This window comes from Alternaria arbusti (assembly GCF_024043155.1).
Source record: "Alternaria arbusti strain BMP 1465 chromosome Unknown scaffold_2, whole genome shotgun sequence".
Classification (NCBI taxonomy): Eukaryota; Fungi; Ascomycota; class Dothideomycetes; order Pleosporales; family Pleosporaceae; genus Alternaria; species Alternaria arbusti.
Genome location: NW_026249942.1, coordinates 875,423 through 890,857, shown reverse-complemented (window position 1 = coordinate 890,857; position 15,435 = coordinate 875,423). Strand labels below are relative to the sequence as shown.

General features: G+C 53.6%; 6 protein-coding genes across 6 annotated transcripts; 3 read left to right on the top strand and 3 right to left on the bottom strand.

Annotated features, from left to right (window-relative positions):
* Positions 1-950: 950 nt before the first annotated feature.
* Positions 951-1,820, bottom strand: J4E86_001860 (uncharacterized protein; the record flags this gene model as incomplete). Its single annotated transcript, XM_051442423.1, has 1 exon — positions 951-1,820. The coding sequence occupies one exon, from the start codon at positions 1,818-1,820 to the stop codon at positions 951-953; it is 870 nt and encodes a 289-aa protein (XP_051306011.1).
* A 2,371-nt stretch (positions 1,821-4,191) lies between these two features.
* J4E86_001859 (uncharacterized protein) lies at positions 4,192-5,542 on the top strand (the record flags this gene model as incomplete). The annotated part of the gene is made up of 2 exons (XM_051442422.1): positions 4,192-4,872; positions 4,934-5,542. 2 exons carry the CDS (start codon positions 4,192-4,194, stop codon positions 5,540-5,542), a joined length of 1,290 nt encoding a protein of 429 aa, XP_051306010.1.
* Positions 5,543-5,576: 34 nt separating this feature from the next.
* Positions 5,577-6,293, bottom strand: J4E86_001858 (uncharacterized protein; the record flags this gene model as incomplete). Its single annotated transcript, XM_051442421.1, has 1 exon — positions 5,577-6,293. One exon carries the CDS (start codon positions 6,291-6,293, stop codon positions 5,577-5,579), a length of 717 nt encoding a protein of 238 aa, XP_051306009.1.
* A 1,014-nt stretch (positions 6,294-7,307) lies between these two features.
* Positions 7,308-8,746, top strand: J4E86_001857 (uncharacterized protein; the record flags this gene model as incomplete). Its single annotated transcript, XM_051442420.1, has 3 exons — positions 7,308-7,659; positions 7,723-7,917; positions 7,974-8,746. 3 exons carry the CDS (start codon positions 7,308-7,310, stop codon positions 8,744-8,746), a joined length of 1,320 nt encoding a protein of 439 aa, XP_051306008.1.
* Positions 8,747-9,991: 1,245 nt separating this feature from the next.
* On the bottom strand, positions 9,992-14,559 carry J4E86_001856 (uncharacterized protein; the record flags this gene model as incomplete). Its single annotated transcript, XM_051442419.1, has 2 exons — positions 9,992-14,491; positions 14,542-14,559. 2 exons carry the CDS (start codon positions 14,557-14,559, stop codon positions 9,992-9,994), a joined length of 4,518 nt encoding a protein of 1,505 aa, XP_051306007.1.
* Positions 14,560-14,806: 247 nt separating this feature from the next.
* MIC10 (Mitochondrial inner membrane organizing system component) lies at positions 14,807-15,360 on the top strand (the record flags this gene model as incomplete). The annotated part of the gene is made up of 3 exons (XM_051442418.1): positions 14,807-14,887; positions 15,093-15,245; positions 15,304-15,360. 3 exons carry the CDS (start codon positions 14,807-14,809, stop codon positions 15,358-15,360), a joined length of 291 nt encoding a protein of 96 aa, XP_051306006.1.
* Positions 15,361-15,435: the final 75 nt, after the last annotated feature.

Here is a 15,435-nt window from a genome sequence, read left to right as displayed (position 1 = left end):
GGTACTCAAAACGAGCTTTCACGATTTCTGGCTGTCTACGACATGTTGATCATGGTCGCCAAAGACCTGCACTACGCCGATATCGCCAGCCTATCATCCGTCTCAAAATCAGTCCGCGAATCAGTCCTACCTTCGAACGATGTCTCAAGCCGACTCGGTATCTTCAGGCGCTACACGTGCGACCCTGGCGAGAGGAACACCTGCTGGGGCTGCACGAATCAGATATGTGAAGGGTGTGAAGAGTTTTCTTATATGCCACATGCGCCTGCACTTCATCATCTCGAGGATTGCGTCCCATACTGCGCATCGTGCTACCATACACACATCGTTCGCAATTCTCGCAATCGTAGAAGTCGAGCGAAGGGAAACCCAGCCTGCGTCTGTGTAAAGCTCGGTTCTAATTGGCATCAAAGAGCGTTTTGGGGATTCTTCAACAGACACGCGTACTACACGGAGATGAGGCTATCTCAGACTACTAGGCGACTCTGTCGTATTTGCAGTCAGGTGGACAATGAAGAACTTGCCATGCGAAAGGCAGAAAGCGCGGTGAGGTTGCTGAAGAAGGGATTGAAAAGCGATGGAGGAAAGTGGAAGACGTGCGCAGTCTTGGAATGTGGTAAGAAGCTGGGGAGTGGTCCCAGATACTGGGTATGTACGGAGTACAATTGCCACAAAGAGTGCAAAAGTACTATTCACCCAGCATGGGGCAGCAAGACAGATGCCGGCGTTACTGGGGAGGCTATTGCCTAATGGGAATACCTACGGATATGCATCACAATACAATTCCGTCGATTGTCTGTCTAAGTTCTTTCTTGTACAACATGGCGCAATGCTCTCTAACCCCGTTCATAACAGGAACCATGTCACGATACTACGCATTCATTTGTGTTGGACATGTATTACATTATTGGTATAGTTCTATGACTGAGAGGATCAAATTGTACCACTATCTACAGCATCATCGCTGCAAAGATACCGGCCGCGAGAGCAGCAGCACCTCCACCAAGCTTGGTAGCAGCACCAGTGTACTCAGCTGGGTTGCTGCTAGTGGGGCTGGGCATGCCCATGGTGCCATTGGGCGAAGTACCGTTGCCACCAACCATCTCAAAGTTCGCGCAAGTAATCCTCGTGGTGTTACCAGTGTGCAAGACAAATGCCAATCCACCGAAGAACCCAGCGCTGCCCTGCTCAACACTGAGGTACGGGTCGACAAAGCTAGTAGAGAAGCTACCTTCAGTCATGATCTTGCCGCCGTGCTTGCCAGCCAAGTCACCAACCTGGCAGGTCTCAGGCTGCGCAGAGTCGCACATGACGAGCTCGCCACGGTTCGTGGGGTCCAGGTGGCCCATAGTTGCTGTGCAGTTTCCGTCGGAGGGGACGGGCATGGCGTGGATGTGCCAGGCGAATGGGCCGAATTGCGCTTGGTCGGGCAGGTTGGTCAGGTCGACGGTGAAGTTGACACCGCCTGCACCACCCACAGCTTGGATAGAACCGGAGATGGTGCTGCCAACGAAGGGGTTGTATTGCACCTCTGGCATGGTGGCGCGGTAGGTGGCTGAGGGCTGGTTGGAAGACGCGGTTGCAGTACCCTCGAGACCACCGGTCTCACCTGGGAGGTAGCCAGGCGCAGGCGGGAGGGGAGAGACGATGGCTCCCTGGATTGTGTCGACGCCAGTGAATGGAGTGGCGGTTGGAGTGGCGGGAATGACACCAGACTTTGCGGTCGCGAGAACGACAGGCGCAGGAGCACCCTCTTGGACCTGCTCCTGGGCGTATGCCAGAGCGCCAAAGGCGAGAAGGGAGAAAGACTTGGACAGCATTCTGTAGTTTGGCGAGTGGTGTCTGAGGAGCGAAGGTGTTGAAGATGCAGGTGCTTGACTGCAGGTGACGGAGACTACCCTTTCGTCTCTTATACCAATTCAATGATCAACACACGCCTCGTCCGGCATGCAAACAATACGTTAGCCCTCCTCCCAATAGACGCCCCTGAGCTTGTCACCAAGGTGACATCAGTAACTGTCATATCCTTCGCTTCCTCCACCAACAACACCCATCTCATGGACGCCTCCAGCCGAGCTAACACGGCTCATTCCTCCGCCGCAACAACAGAGCCAGCATGCCCTCGCGTGCGCATTCCAGCCGCCTCGATGCATCCAACAAGCCCCATCTGTGCTGTGCCAACGGATAAATCGTGCCGCTAGCTGCTCGTCGCTTGCCTCGCGGCAATACGCAGCTATTGCCGGTCATGAGATTGGCGAAAGCTTGAAACGCAGCGGAGTCTGCAGCGAAACCTTGCAAACAAGCCTTTCACAGGCCAGCAAACGTTCGGATATTCGCCCGGTCCGCATTAGCGCTGTCTGGGGTGCATTGCAGGACCGTGCCTGCCATCAGCATGTGGAGAGGCTGGCAGAGATGGTCGTCTTGGTCCGAGATGGCGGGTCATCGAGCGTGATGTCAAGACTCGATGGATGCGGGGTGCTAAGCGAAGTATGACAACGCCGCGCGCTAGGAGTCAATACTGTTGCTCCGCGGTGGCTAGAATTGAGGTGACGCGTAGATGTAGAAGAAAGGGCAATTAGACGTTTTGGCGAGATGAGGTGTGCCTGCTTCCTTGGTTTGTTGGCCGTGTCGCAGCGGCATGTCAGGGCGTGCGGCCTGCGACTTAGCATGGAGAAGCGGCGCGACGGGTACCTTACTTCGAGTGTATACCGTGTATTTGAGGAGAAATGCAAGCTGTCGGTGGCTTGTTCGATGATATCCGGCTGATTGGACACGACACTTCTGGGATAACACGATCGCGCCTTCCCGGAGATTCATTAACGATAACCTGCTACCTCATCATTCTGGGAGCAGAACGGAGCAATACTTCAGACTAAGTATATTGCAAGCAATCCGAAACTGGTTATGAAAGTTAGTGATGAATAGAGATGATCGTAGAGTTCGTTGGGAATGCGGCCCTCTGGGTGCACGATTGTCAGCTGCAATGAGCAATCATCTCCGACGCACACAGACTCCGGGGCTCGTGAGCCAGGCTTGGTGAGCTTTGTGTACTAGGCTGCATGTTTGGCGACGCGAGGGGTCAGAAACATCTTATAGTCGTAGTACAGATGTGTGTACATCATAACCTGCTCAAAAGGACTCTTCGCCTCATTAGTGCCTTCTAGAGGACTTACAGCAGCGACAAACATGTGATGCTAGATTTGTGCTACTCAAATATGACTCGATACCCAATGCTGTAGGTCAATAAGAGGTTGGTGAGACTAGAAAAGCAGAGCGTAATGTTGTTTCCGACTCGCGACTTGCGACGGCTGGAGGGATTTCAAAATGCGCGAGCTGCGCAAGCCCGATCCGCGGAGCCCGGTTTGGCATGTACATCTCGCGCTGGTGATGCAAGATCTGAGGATCATTGGAAGAAGGATATAAAGGCTGCTCATGTTCATTGTCAAGACCGACGTGGCGTTGCAGCCGATACGCGTAAAACCCGCCGCGTCCTAGCGTGTTGTGGTCGCGGCTTCCCTCCTCGATACCTCTGATCCCCCACCAGAACACTATCACCAACGCTCTGTGGTGACCTCTGTCAGAGCATATATCAAAGTTATGCCGCTCGCAGCTTCCTTAATGTCGATGGTGCCGATGCGATCCGATACGCCCCTCCACAGGAGGATATGCGATCCCGACAGCGGCACTGCCCCCTGTCGCGAGCCTTCATCGCTGGGTGGAGCTATGACCACCACAACGGGGTCCTGCGAGTACGAGCAACCCCAGGTACCATGAGCATTCGCTGTTTCGCTCCGTATACAGCTTAAAGGTATTTTTCATTTGCTCTGCAAATGGTTCCTGAAAGCGAGTCTCCTCATACCGGAAGGTCAGTCCACCTGGGTACCATTGGCGGAGCAATACGCTGCAGGCCTAGCAAGCAATGAATCTCGATTGAAGGCCACCGACCAATCCAGAAAGGTAGAGGCATTGAAGCACGCAATATGCATCCAATACAGTATACATGCTTCGTGAGCATCGTAGTAACAAGTGGGGTTGCACATTATGACGGCGGGGTTGAGCAGGTATGAGGTAAGACGCTCGTCAGGGAACAACATGCGACGCCTCAAAGGCTTTCAGCTCGAATGACACCTATTCACTGCTTGGACTGCTTGATACCACAGAAGAAACGGCGTCTTTATCATTTTCAACAACATGTCCGACTACAGCGATTATTGTTGCAAAAGGCGAACGATTCAACAACTTCCAGTCCCCGCTCGGAAGGGTCACAATGCCATACTCAACTCCAACTACTTGGACGATATTGTCAACGCGATTGGTACGTGGAGCTGCCAACGCATTCTCATAGTGCACTCGAAGGCGCTTCATGAGAACACGGATATTGTCGAGAAGCTGAAAGAAAAACTGGGATCGTTTGTTGTAGGGACAAAGTCGGGTGTGGGCGCTCACTCTCCATACGAAGACGTGCTGGAGATCGCCAGACTATTTCATGAAAAGAACGCGGATTGTCTGATCAGTATAGGAAGTAGCAGCTACTCGGATGCAAGCAAGATCGCTCGCTTGATGCACGCGAATCTCGCTCCAGATAACCTCACAGTAGAGGCCATGGAATCCTTGGTAGACCAAGAGAAGGGAAGTGCAGTTGATCTGAAGGACCCAACGACAAAACTCATCCTCGTACCGACGAGTCTATCCGCAAGCGAGTGGAACAACAACTCATCTGCAACGAACCCTCAAACAAAAAAGAAGCAGCATTTCGCAAGTGAGCATGCGGCGCCGAACCTAATTCTTCTGGATCCTGAAGTAGCGTCCACATCGCCTCGGAAGTTGTGGCTGTCGAGCGGGATGCGCGCGGTAGATCATTGCGTCGAAACGGTATGTACTACCCTCGGAGTTTCGCTAGGTAGAGACTGTATTGACACTGTGTCATGAACAGATGCTCAACGATGACTGCACCAGAGAGGTTTTCCACCACATGGAAGATGCGCTTGCAGTCCTACTCAAAGGGCTAAGAAACTACACAAACGGCCAAAGTGACAGCAACCGACCTGAGCTGCTCGACGGAATCGGGAATTGTCAGATAGGGTCCAGGAACGCGATGATGGGTCTCATCTTGTGGAGCGTTCCGATGGGGCTTTCGCACGCCATTGGACATCAGCTGGGAAGTGTATGCGGCGTTATGCACGGCGTCACGTCTTGTGTCATGCTCGCCCCTGTCCTCCGATACAATGCCTTGAAGTCGGAGAAGCAGAGCGAGGTACAGCAACGCGTGCTGGGAATTTGGAACAAGGTCCTCGAAAGCGACGAGCCAAGCCTTGCGGATGCGGTGGCCAACTTTGTGAGAAGCCTTGGGTTGCCGAGTACGCTGAACGAAGTAGGTGTTACGGAGCAAAAGGACATTGAGAAAGTAGCGGAGCGCACCATGACCGATGTGTTCGGAGCGATGGAAGGTATGGGCGGGAAGGAGGATGTGCTGGCTATCTTGGCTTCAGCAAAAGCCCAAGGCACCGAGGATGGAGGGCTGGAAGGAGGCGCACCGATGTAGAACACGCTCTAGGTAGAACAAACGTATTACTCGCTTATACCAGCTGCGCTCTCGACTTGCCCTTGGGGAAATAATGCAACCGTAGGTCACCCATCGGAAGCTTCTCAGACTTTGCTACATCTTCCATAATGACAGTCGCCAGCTCAGTAGGAAGCTGGCCACCGCCCCATCGCCTCATAGTCCTCCAAATCTCGTATATTCTGCCGCTTTCGTGCAGGAACTTTGTGGATCGACGGAACCAGCCAGCGGTCATGTGCTGAGCCACAGTGTACGAGCGGGCAAATCCCCACCTCTCCCAATCTTGCAGATCTTGCGCGGCCCATATGGGGAGTAGATCACTGGCCCTTGACAACGCTAGCGTTACCGGTGCCGTAGCTTTGTCCCAAGCAATGAGTTTGGGGGTTGATGATGAAGATGTGCGCGGTTGGGTAGAATGCGAGGATGGTGGATCCCACTGATCCACACAAATCGTCAACAGCGCATCATCCAGAATCCAATACAGACTCTCGCGTTGACTGTGTAGGAACCGCTCCAGTCCAACGTCGTTGTGTCGCAGAACATTAACACCCCAATCCACCAGTAAACATGCCGCCTCTGCCCACGATGCTGGCGCGACGTCCACCAGCTTGTGCACGGTCGCGGCAAATTCGCGAGTACGATAGAAGAGCATTTGGTATATTTGCGGGATGACAGTCAGACCATGAAGATCGGCTAGGGTAGTGATGTTCATGGATCGGATGGCAAGGTCCATGGTGTAGGTGGGGTGGTGAGACCCGCGGTCCCATGGTCGCAAAGTAGGGACGCGGAATTGTCCATCTTGCGGCAAGGGATCAGAGCCTAGACGTGGCGGAACCTTGGATTCGGGAGGTAGATTTAGCGCAGGCATCATGGTGACCATCACAGCTACAAGGCAGGCCGGAGTGATGTAGGAGCGATGATTGCGGACGCTGTTGGTCGCGGCCTTACACCAAGTGAGCTGAGCTGAGCTGAGGTTGTTTCGTTGAGGAGCGGGGTACACAGCCCCTACCAGCTAAGGGAGTGCAAGGAAACCTATGGGATAACGATTCAGAAAGCGTGCCTGAGTGTGAAAGGGTCCCTCACGTGGAAGGGCGGGTCCTGCCCATTCGGCACGCTAGCGCTCTCCGACGCCGGACAGCCGGCAGCTCTGGACGCGTACGCCTCATCACACATAGACCCTTCTCTACACAGCCCTTCGGCAATCGCGTGTTATTCGACCATCCGCCCCATTCATAAAATCGCGAGGCCCTTCTCAACAGACTTAAAGGGTTCAATCGCGCATTCTTGCCCGTATACCCATGTCATATGCTCCGATCTAGCCCGTTATGGGCGTCGATCATCGCCCGCGATGACAATGGTAAACCATACGAAGCACCCGTTCCGAATGTCGAGAGAAGAATGCGGTGAACAACAGAGCTTCAAAGCATCTCAATCGAGCGGGGTAAAGTATCACCATGTAATGCAAACCCTCATTCTGGGCTCAATACATCGAATATATCTCATCATGATCAAGATGTAGTCTGTGGCACCATGTCCCTTTCATGCAATATCATCAATGCTTCCTACTTGATTTGAGAGCTCATCCGGCAATATAAGAAGGTGACTTCCCCATTCTAACATAGCAACAACCAACATCTTTACATCCTCAAGATTCAGAGTTTCTTCTCTAACATCTTTTTCTCATCCTTCATTCTGACCTAAGGGTCAAGCAACATACAAGATGATGAAGTCCTCTTCCATCATCACCATGTTCTTCTTCTTCTTCGGTGCGGTCTTCGCCGCTGTCGTCCCCTCTTTCGTCCCCTCTGCCGCATCCGCCATCTTTGCCACACCTGGCCCCCGTTCCGAACCCCTCTGTGCGCCTCTCGGTGACAGCACTGCCCCGGAGCCATCCTCCAACGCTCTCTCGGCTTTCACAGATGACGAGAAGTACGACGAGTTGGCCTTGACGGCCCCGATTCCTGCCGGATACACTGCCACCATGAAAAACGCAAACTGTGCCTTCTCGTCCAACAGGTACATGCTGTACGTTCAACTGGACTCATACAACCCGGAGGCTTGCGCCGAACTCTGCAACAACCATGAAGGCTGCGACTCCTGTAAGTTATACCTTCCGGCATCACAGTTTCCTACAGCAAAGCTAATCGTCTCCTTTCGTGTAGTCAACATCTACATCCAGCGCAGCCCGTCCAAAATTCCTGGACCTGGCTGCCCAAACCCTGCTCCCATTGCCGTCGCCCAATGTGCCCTCTACTCCTTGCCGGAGGAGGCTTCTTCTTGCACAAACTTCGGTCAGCACATTGGCCCCGCGGATGCCAACGGTGAGGCCTTCAAAACTGCTATGCGCAGCTCCAACGGTACGTTCTTCGCCTATACATCTGCATACCAGCTCAAAACTAATCAGTGTACGCAGCATACAACAGGATCGCTATCAAGCAAGTCACCGTGACTGTCACCACTACCCACCACATGCACACGACCTTCACCAGGCTTGTCTCACGGAGTGATATTTCACGGAGAGATATCGCCACTACTATTGACATTGGTGATCGAACAATCAACATGACTACTACTGTCACACACACTCGTTCTGCAAAGTCCAAGTCTGTGGCTGCTGGAACCCCGGCTGGTGTTGTCACTGTCACTCGATCGGCAGATCCTGCGTCTTACGTTGGTACGGTCACTGTTACCCGTCCGGCAAACCCGACCGCACATGCTGGCACTACAACCGTTACTCGGACCAGGTCAACTCCCACTGCTCATGCCGGCACTGTCACTGTGACCAGGTCCCAGAGCGCAGGCGCAACGCCCTCCCAGTTCCAGTCTGTCATCTACACAACCGTCACATCCTACTACGACAAGCGTGCCGAGCCGTATACTGCGCCTGCCGATTACGTCACCGTCACTGTGGAAGGAGAACCTACATACGTTGACACTACGACCACGACCATCATTAACACGTCTGGCGTAGTGACCGTAACTACCACTATCCCCAACACCCTACCTGCAGAGACCACGACCATCACCATTGATGACGCTGAGACAACTACCTACCCTGACAAGCGCAGCCTGAGCCCTGCTGTCAGGGCTGAGGCAATGAGCACTTTCACGATTGACGAGAACTACGTGTACACTGGTCCTACGGATGTGCCTATGAAGACCTATACTATCTACCCAGACCACTAGAGTGAGTAGTAGGGGTGCATCTGACTTTCTTGTGCTTTGGAAATTCGCTGGACTTAGCGCGGAGTCTGGCGTTAACAAGAGAATTGGATTTGACTGTGCGGGCTGATGGTGTCTTGACTGCTTGCGCTGTAGACATAACTAGCTAATGATAACAACCCGTAATACAACTTGTGACTTTCCAGTGATGCAAACCAGCCATGTCTCTCACTCCCCAGCACAATCATCGCAAAACCACTCTCCCTCCGGAACTGTCTTCGACGTCATCCCAATGCACGCAAAGTGGAACCACTCGCCCGCGCAATTCTCTCCATCACACGCCACCATCCCACCAGTCTCACGCCGACATCCTCGGATACAGTAGTGGCTTGACTCCGACTCCGGCTCATCGTCGCCGCCATCCTCGAAACCGTCCTCAGAAGCGGAGGCAGAGCCATCCTCGTCGTCGGCAACCAGGATTGGTGTGTCTCCACTGGCACCAACAGCAGGAAGCCCGGCGACTACATCGTCCTCAGCCTCCTCAACCACCTCACTCTCTGCGTCATTGTCGGCGCCAGGCTCCTCAGCGAACAGCTGCTCGACGACAGTAAGGGGAACGTCGGCGGCAAAGGCTACGAGCTCAGCCATCCTGCGCCTCTTGCGCGGCATGTCGTCGTCAGAGTCATCTGACTTGCGCTTGTTGGAGGGAGGCGAGCAGGACGGACAAGACCAATGCACAGGGCGATCTTTCAGCCCTACACAGCTGAGATGGTAGTACCGGGGGCGGCACCGGCGGTTGACGCACCCAATTATGGGTTTAAGGTAGGTGTTTGGGGTGTCGCAGGTGCAGATGCCGGGAATTGGAGGAGGAGCGCCAGCGCTTCCAGAAGTGGCTTGCTCGGTGATGGTAGAAGTCATGATAGCTTTTGTGAGGAGAGATTTGAAGATTGTATAAAGAAGTGGCTTGAAATTGGTACTGGTAAGAGGAGATGGGAGTAGAGGTTGCTGGGAGAAAGTAGGAGAGGCCGGAGCTGCTTGATATAAGGAAGCCCAGGGCCGTACTGCAATGCTGGTCTATTGTATTTGTGATCACAATAGCTAGATGAGAATACCGCGACGACAATAGCACAGCAATGAGGGCGAAGTGAAGGTGGAATTCTTGGCACGGATGTGAGAGACGAAATCGCAAACTAGATGTAACGAACAATAGGCGGAGCGTTTGCAATAGTCACAAACAATCCTTACTGCGCTCTCACAGTACATAGTATCCTACTCTCCGTGACCAACGATCTGCCTCCTCCCATGTACACCCTCCCATTGTTCCCAAAGCCCCTTCCAAACATCTCTCTCACTCCTGCCTAGACCGGCGAACATAGCGTCTAGTCCATCCCTGTGCAAACTCGCCGTGCCGATAACTTCCCAGATGCCTGGCATCAACTTCTCCCTCACCTCCTGATCTAATCGTCCATTGAGCTGGTAGCGGCAGAACGATGCGAGGAGAGGGTACAGGAATTTGCTAGCCTTATCGCGGGCTGCCTTGATGGGGTCATTGAGGTCTTTGGAGTTACGTGACTGATGATGTTGGTGTGCCTTTGTGATAGAAGATTGCGGTGGGTTGCACAGAGTCGAGAGAAGGCGGGTGAATTGCGCTGCATTTGCAGGTGTGAGACGCACTGGCTCCGTAGCTGTGACGGTACGTAGCCACGAAGGCAGAGCGCCACTGCGACTAGCATTCGGAATGAAGAGACAGAACAGCAGGCCTTGCAGAAGTGGTAAGAGGAGGTGGAAGCGTCCGCCTAGGCGGCCACGATGTACGAGTAGGGTGAGGCGACTCGTATGGCAGAGCCTTGAGAAGATCTCAGGAGCATACTGAGATGACAGTACGGGGCTGCTTCGGGATGTGAGCTTTACGAGTACGCTGAATACGCATTCGATACTGTGTTGTGAAGCAAGCGAGGGTTTGTCGTTCAGGATTGTGTCAATGCAGCCGAGCAGAGCGTTGAAAGAATCATAGTCGGAGCTCTCGGCAAGCAGGACGCAAATCCTTGGTAGCAGTGCAAGCTGTCTCTGCTTGAGCTCGGCGTTGGATTCCAGCTGGTCGTCCATGGTCTTGATAAGATCGTCGAGGATGCGGTAGGACGCGGCAAGGTTTGGCTGCTTTTGATGAACAGTCAGTGTTGTGACCAAGTCCAGCTTCTCGTGGAAGGCAAGCGGGCCGAGGGTGTTGCGCAGTGTTGTATACACGTTATCTTGTATGCGAACTGGGCTACTTCTGAGGACCGTGAGCGCCAGGCTGATCAGCCACTTGACCTCTGGGTAGAGCTCGTATTTGGCGATCAATGTGTATACTCGTGCGAAGTAGTCTACAACTTCGCTCGGGATAAGAACCGATGGATCGATGTATTGCTCGAGGTCAATGGCGTCCTTGAGCCATGTGCGGAGCCATGCCTGCACGCGGCCAAGCTGTTTCACTTCTTTCAAGGCGTCTATGGACAGCTCGTTGAAAGCGTCCAACGACCCTTGAAGCAGTGCAATATCCTCACTACCAAGACATTGCTTGAGCAGGTCGACATAGCGCTCGATGTGAAGCAATGAGTTTTGCTTTTGGGAAACCGACGTCGCTCGCAAGACCGAGAGCCTTGCTAGCGTGCACTTATTGGTGGCTTTTGCAATGGATAGCAGCCGTCCTGCGTAGGCGATGAAGAACTCTTTGTTTTGGGCTTGAGCCTGATTCGGAATGATATGGCCAAGGGTTCTTTGGACGAGCTCTCGCAGGAGCTGCAATGCTGCATCTGTTTCGAGATTTTGACGATGCAGCTGTTCTGCGACGTCGAATATCACGTCTGCGTCGGTAGAAACTTTGGCTTTCGCATTTGGAACATATTGGAGATGTGCCATGACGCTTAAGGGTACTACTGTGTCGCTCTGTCCGAGGTCGAGGAGTTCGGTGGTGCGGTCCAGTATGGCTTGTCTTTGCTCGCGGGACAAAGCCGAAGGTTGGATATGAAGTATTGCTTCGCCGACCACAGCAGGCATCTTGTTTTCGGCTCCCTGCCCGAGAGCCTCCACAAGAGCTGCACAGTATGCGTCTTGTATGACGGAGTTTCCATGCTCGAGGATGGACTGAGAAAGTGATTGACAGATAAGATCCCTGGTAACGCTATCGAATTGAGGTAGCTTCGATAGTAAGGCATGCAGAGATTGGCGGCATGTATCCTTATCTGCGTGCTCGAGGAGACTGATAGAGTATGCGCAGAAAACCTGGATCATATTCTGCTGTGCGTCGGGTTCTAGCTCACAGGAAGTTAATGAGCTAATTGCCTTGCCTAAACCACTGCGAATGATCTCCTCCGAACCGGACAGGGTCTGGAGACGATCACAGGTATTAAGCCAGAACAATGTTGCAGCAGCTCTTGCAGATGCATCTGCGCCTTCGCCGGCGTCTCGGCGCCCTGCTGACTTGACTTTCAAAGCTTGTTCGAGCAGCGGATAGAGTAGCTCATGTTGCAGCGGAGATGACGCGTGAAGCTCGATGGGCCATAACTTCTCTAGTAGCTGGCACAGTGTGAACCAGGAGAGATGGGCATAGGTGTAACGGCTGTACTTGAGTTCCTGAACCCATGTCTTGTATGTGAGGAACAAAGCATGAAGCTCAGATTTAAGTGCTTCGATCGTGTTCTCGGACTGGATTGATTGAAGAAGAGCCGGCATTAGGACAGCGCTGCTTGCTGCATTCTTGTAAGCGGCGAGTTTCCTAACCTTGACGTTCTCTTCGGCGGAGGTCTCGATTGCCACAGCAAGCTGCGCCAGGCGCCCCGCATGCTCCTGAATCAGTGTTGTTATCTGGTTTTGGGTCAGGGATGGTTCGAGAGACTCTGCCAGAGCACTGTGCAGGGCGCGATCTTCCCAAATGATTTCCTGTCCGTCCTTGAGAGAATTGCGCTTGCCGTGCCTGTAGCTCTTGACCAACTGCTCATCCCATCTCCGGATGAAGCCAAGTAGATTCCTGTGGCGCACAAACGCCAGCATCAGTGGCTTGATGATCCTCTCCAGAATTTCAGCGCGTCCTAAGGGAGCACCGGCCTCGTTGTTGGACGCAGAATGCCGTTGTTCTTTAGAGCCAATGGCTGTCTGCTTGTGGATGAAGCCTGTACCCTCCAACTCTGAAGCGGTTATCTTCTCGAACAAGAACTCAGTAAGGTCAGTCTGACGCTCTTGCATGACTTTGGCTCCCAACTTCGACTCCACAAAGACTGATGAGTCGAGCTGAATAAGAGATGCGATGAGGGACCAATGCACCTGCTTCTCCTGGCGTTCGGGGTACTTTACACCACAGTGATACCAGAAGATCTTTTTGACAAGGTCTGCAGAAAGGCTTACTTCATGCGCTTGCAGAACGTGAATAGCACCGCTAAGCGCAGTAACGGCCGTCGGTCGTGTGATGAACTTCGGAGGTGTGGTTAGCGAGCACCCAGCACACTCTGCAAGCGCTGAAAAGACAGCCTGTATCCAAGGCTTCTCCATAGCTCTGCTCCTGGGCGTCCGTGATGGAGAGGCGCGGATTGCTAGATCGAGCACATGAGGGACTGTGTTGAAAAGAGATGCGAGCTCTGTAGGTAGCGCGTCGCCACCATCCTCGATCTGCGCAGCCTGGAGTAGCTTTGCGCGCAGCGGTTCCAGGTTACCTGCAAGGACTGTGGTATCTCGGGCGTTCGGACCAACATCGTTAGAGCCTGTAGCGACACTGACATCTGCAAAGAAAGCTGCTCTTGAAGGTGCGAGCAGGTGTCTCGCCAGAAGCTTGTCGAGCGCTGCGATTGCGCGATCAAGGGTTCTCTGAGAGCCTCTTGTTGTACCATCGCTACGCATCTTTTTGAGAAGTTCCAGCAATGTCAAGATAGGTACAAGGCACTCGGTGTTGAACTCCTCGGCGGATGCCCCAGTCTCGTCTTTGACCTCAGCGGTCCGCAGGTCCCACATGTCGAGCGCAAGCGACAGGTTCAGGTACTCGTCCAAAGTAGTATCCTCGGAAGTGGATGGAGGAGTCGCGCACAATATCCGGACAGCAGTAAGCCAGAACCTTAGGATGCGCGAGGCTTCTGCGCTGTCCGTCCTCAAAACCATCTTCATCAGCTCAGCCTGGGTACTGTCGTCGCTTTGGTCGCTTCCGGCTAGGTGAGCGATAGAGTTTACTACAGTCCTGACCACACCAAAAAGACGGTCTAGGTTTACAGGGCCAGCTGCTGTCGATGCTGCCGATGATGCTTCCGCTGTTCCTCGTTTGCGCTTCTTGGATGGTTTGGTTCCTTCGCGGATGGTCGCGCTCGACTCGGAGTCATCTTTCATGTGAACGTCTTCTGAAGTGGCCGTCGACTGTAGGACTGCGTCTGTGTTGAAGTTCTCAACGAGGGTTCTCTCCAAGATACTGGGAAAGGCGGCGTCGCGTAGATGCGGTGCGCTTCTTGAGACGGGCAGGACATGTATCATCCAGTCGAGAAGCTGCCACGCGCTGGCATTTGTTCGCGCTGTCCGCCCGGTTTCCGTCTCGTCTTTCAACTTGTCGAGGATCCATCGCAGAACCCATTCCGCTCTTGCGCGCACAAGTCGTCGTATGATTTCTGATCTTGTGTCGTGGTCCTGTATGGTACTCCAGTCTTCGGGAAGGCCTATGATATGCGCAGCTTGGCGGATCTGTTCGTCGAGGTCGGAGAAGTCTTGGTTGATGGCTTGCAGCCGCGGTCGGGTCGACGCAGGGTCATTCTTGGAGGCCTGTTGTGTTGTCAGCTATGTATATACCCATGAGCATGAAGAACTCCTACTGGCTTGATTGGCGCCATCTTGTCACCTCGTTCCCCGTTGTGATTGCAAGAAATGGAGCAGATCGCAAAGGCCTGGTATGCGGAAAAAGTTTGGGCACGGACCAGCCATCCTAGTCGTGCCTGCCCTGCCAAGTGCCGGCGACGTCAAAGTTCCGCTTCGAGCTCCGCCCAGCGCCCATCAACACCTCGTCGAACCGCTGTCCATCACCCCCAGCACACCGAGTGCGCCCTTGAACCCCCCAATTGCACTCGAAACACTCCCGCCATGGCCGACAACACCCCCCAGCCCGTCGCTCCCATCTCGCGCACCACACGTCCCATGAGCGAAGCTCTCCTCAACGAAAAGGTACAATCCCCGGGAAAGAGGCCTCTGAGGCATGGCAAAAACATCTGCACATCTTGAAAGAGGCATCAAAATATGCCAGAAGCGGGGTAGTCGAGCAATGGCAGTCTTGGCCCGCCTCACGCGACTACTGCCAACTTCCGTTCGATCATACGCCGAGACAAGAATGTTGGAACGCTATCGGACAGTCTTGCTAACATAATCCCAGTGGGACCGCTGCCTCTCTTCAATGCTCATCCGCTCCGGCCTCGGCCTGTCATTCGGCGTCGTCTTCTCCGTACTCCTCTTCAAGCGCCGCGCATGGCCCGCATTCACCGGTCTCGGTTTCGGTGCCGGAAGGGCCTGGGAAGAGTGCGACAACGTAAGATACCATTAGTCTTGGAATTGGCATAAGAGACCGATCACTGACAGAGGAACAGTCCTTCAAGCGCGCAGCATCACCCCCGAAAGACGGCCTCCGCATTATCCGACCATAAGCCAACTATCCTCCACGAGCGACGAGATGGATCGGAACTATTCTATGTAATTTGAACTTTGCATGCGGACGATGC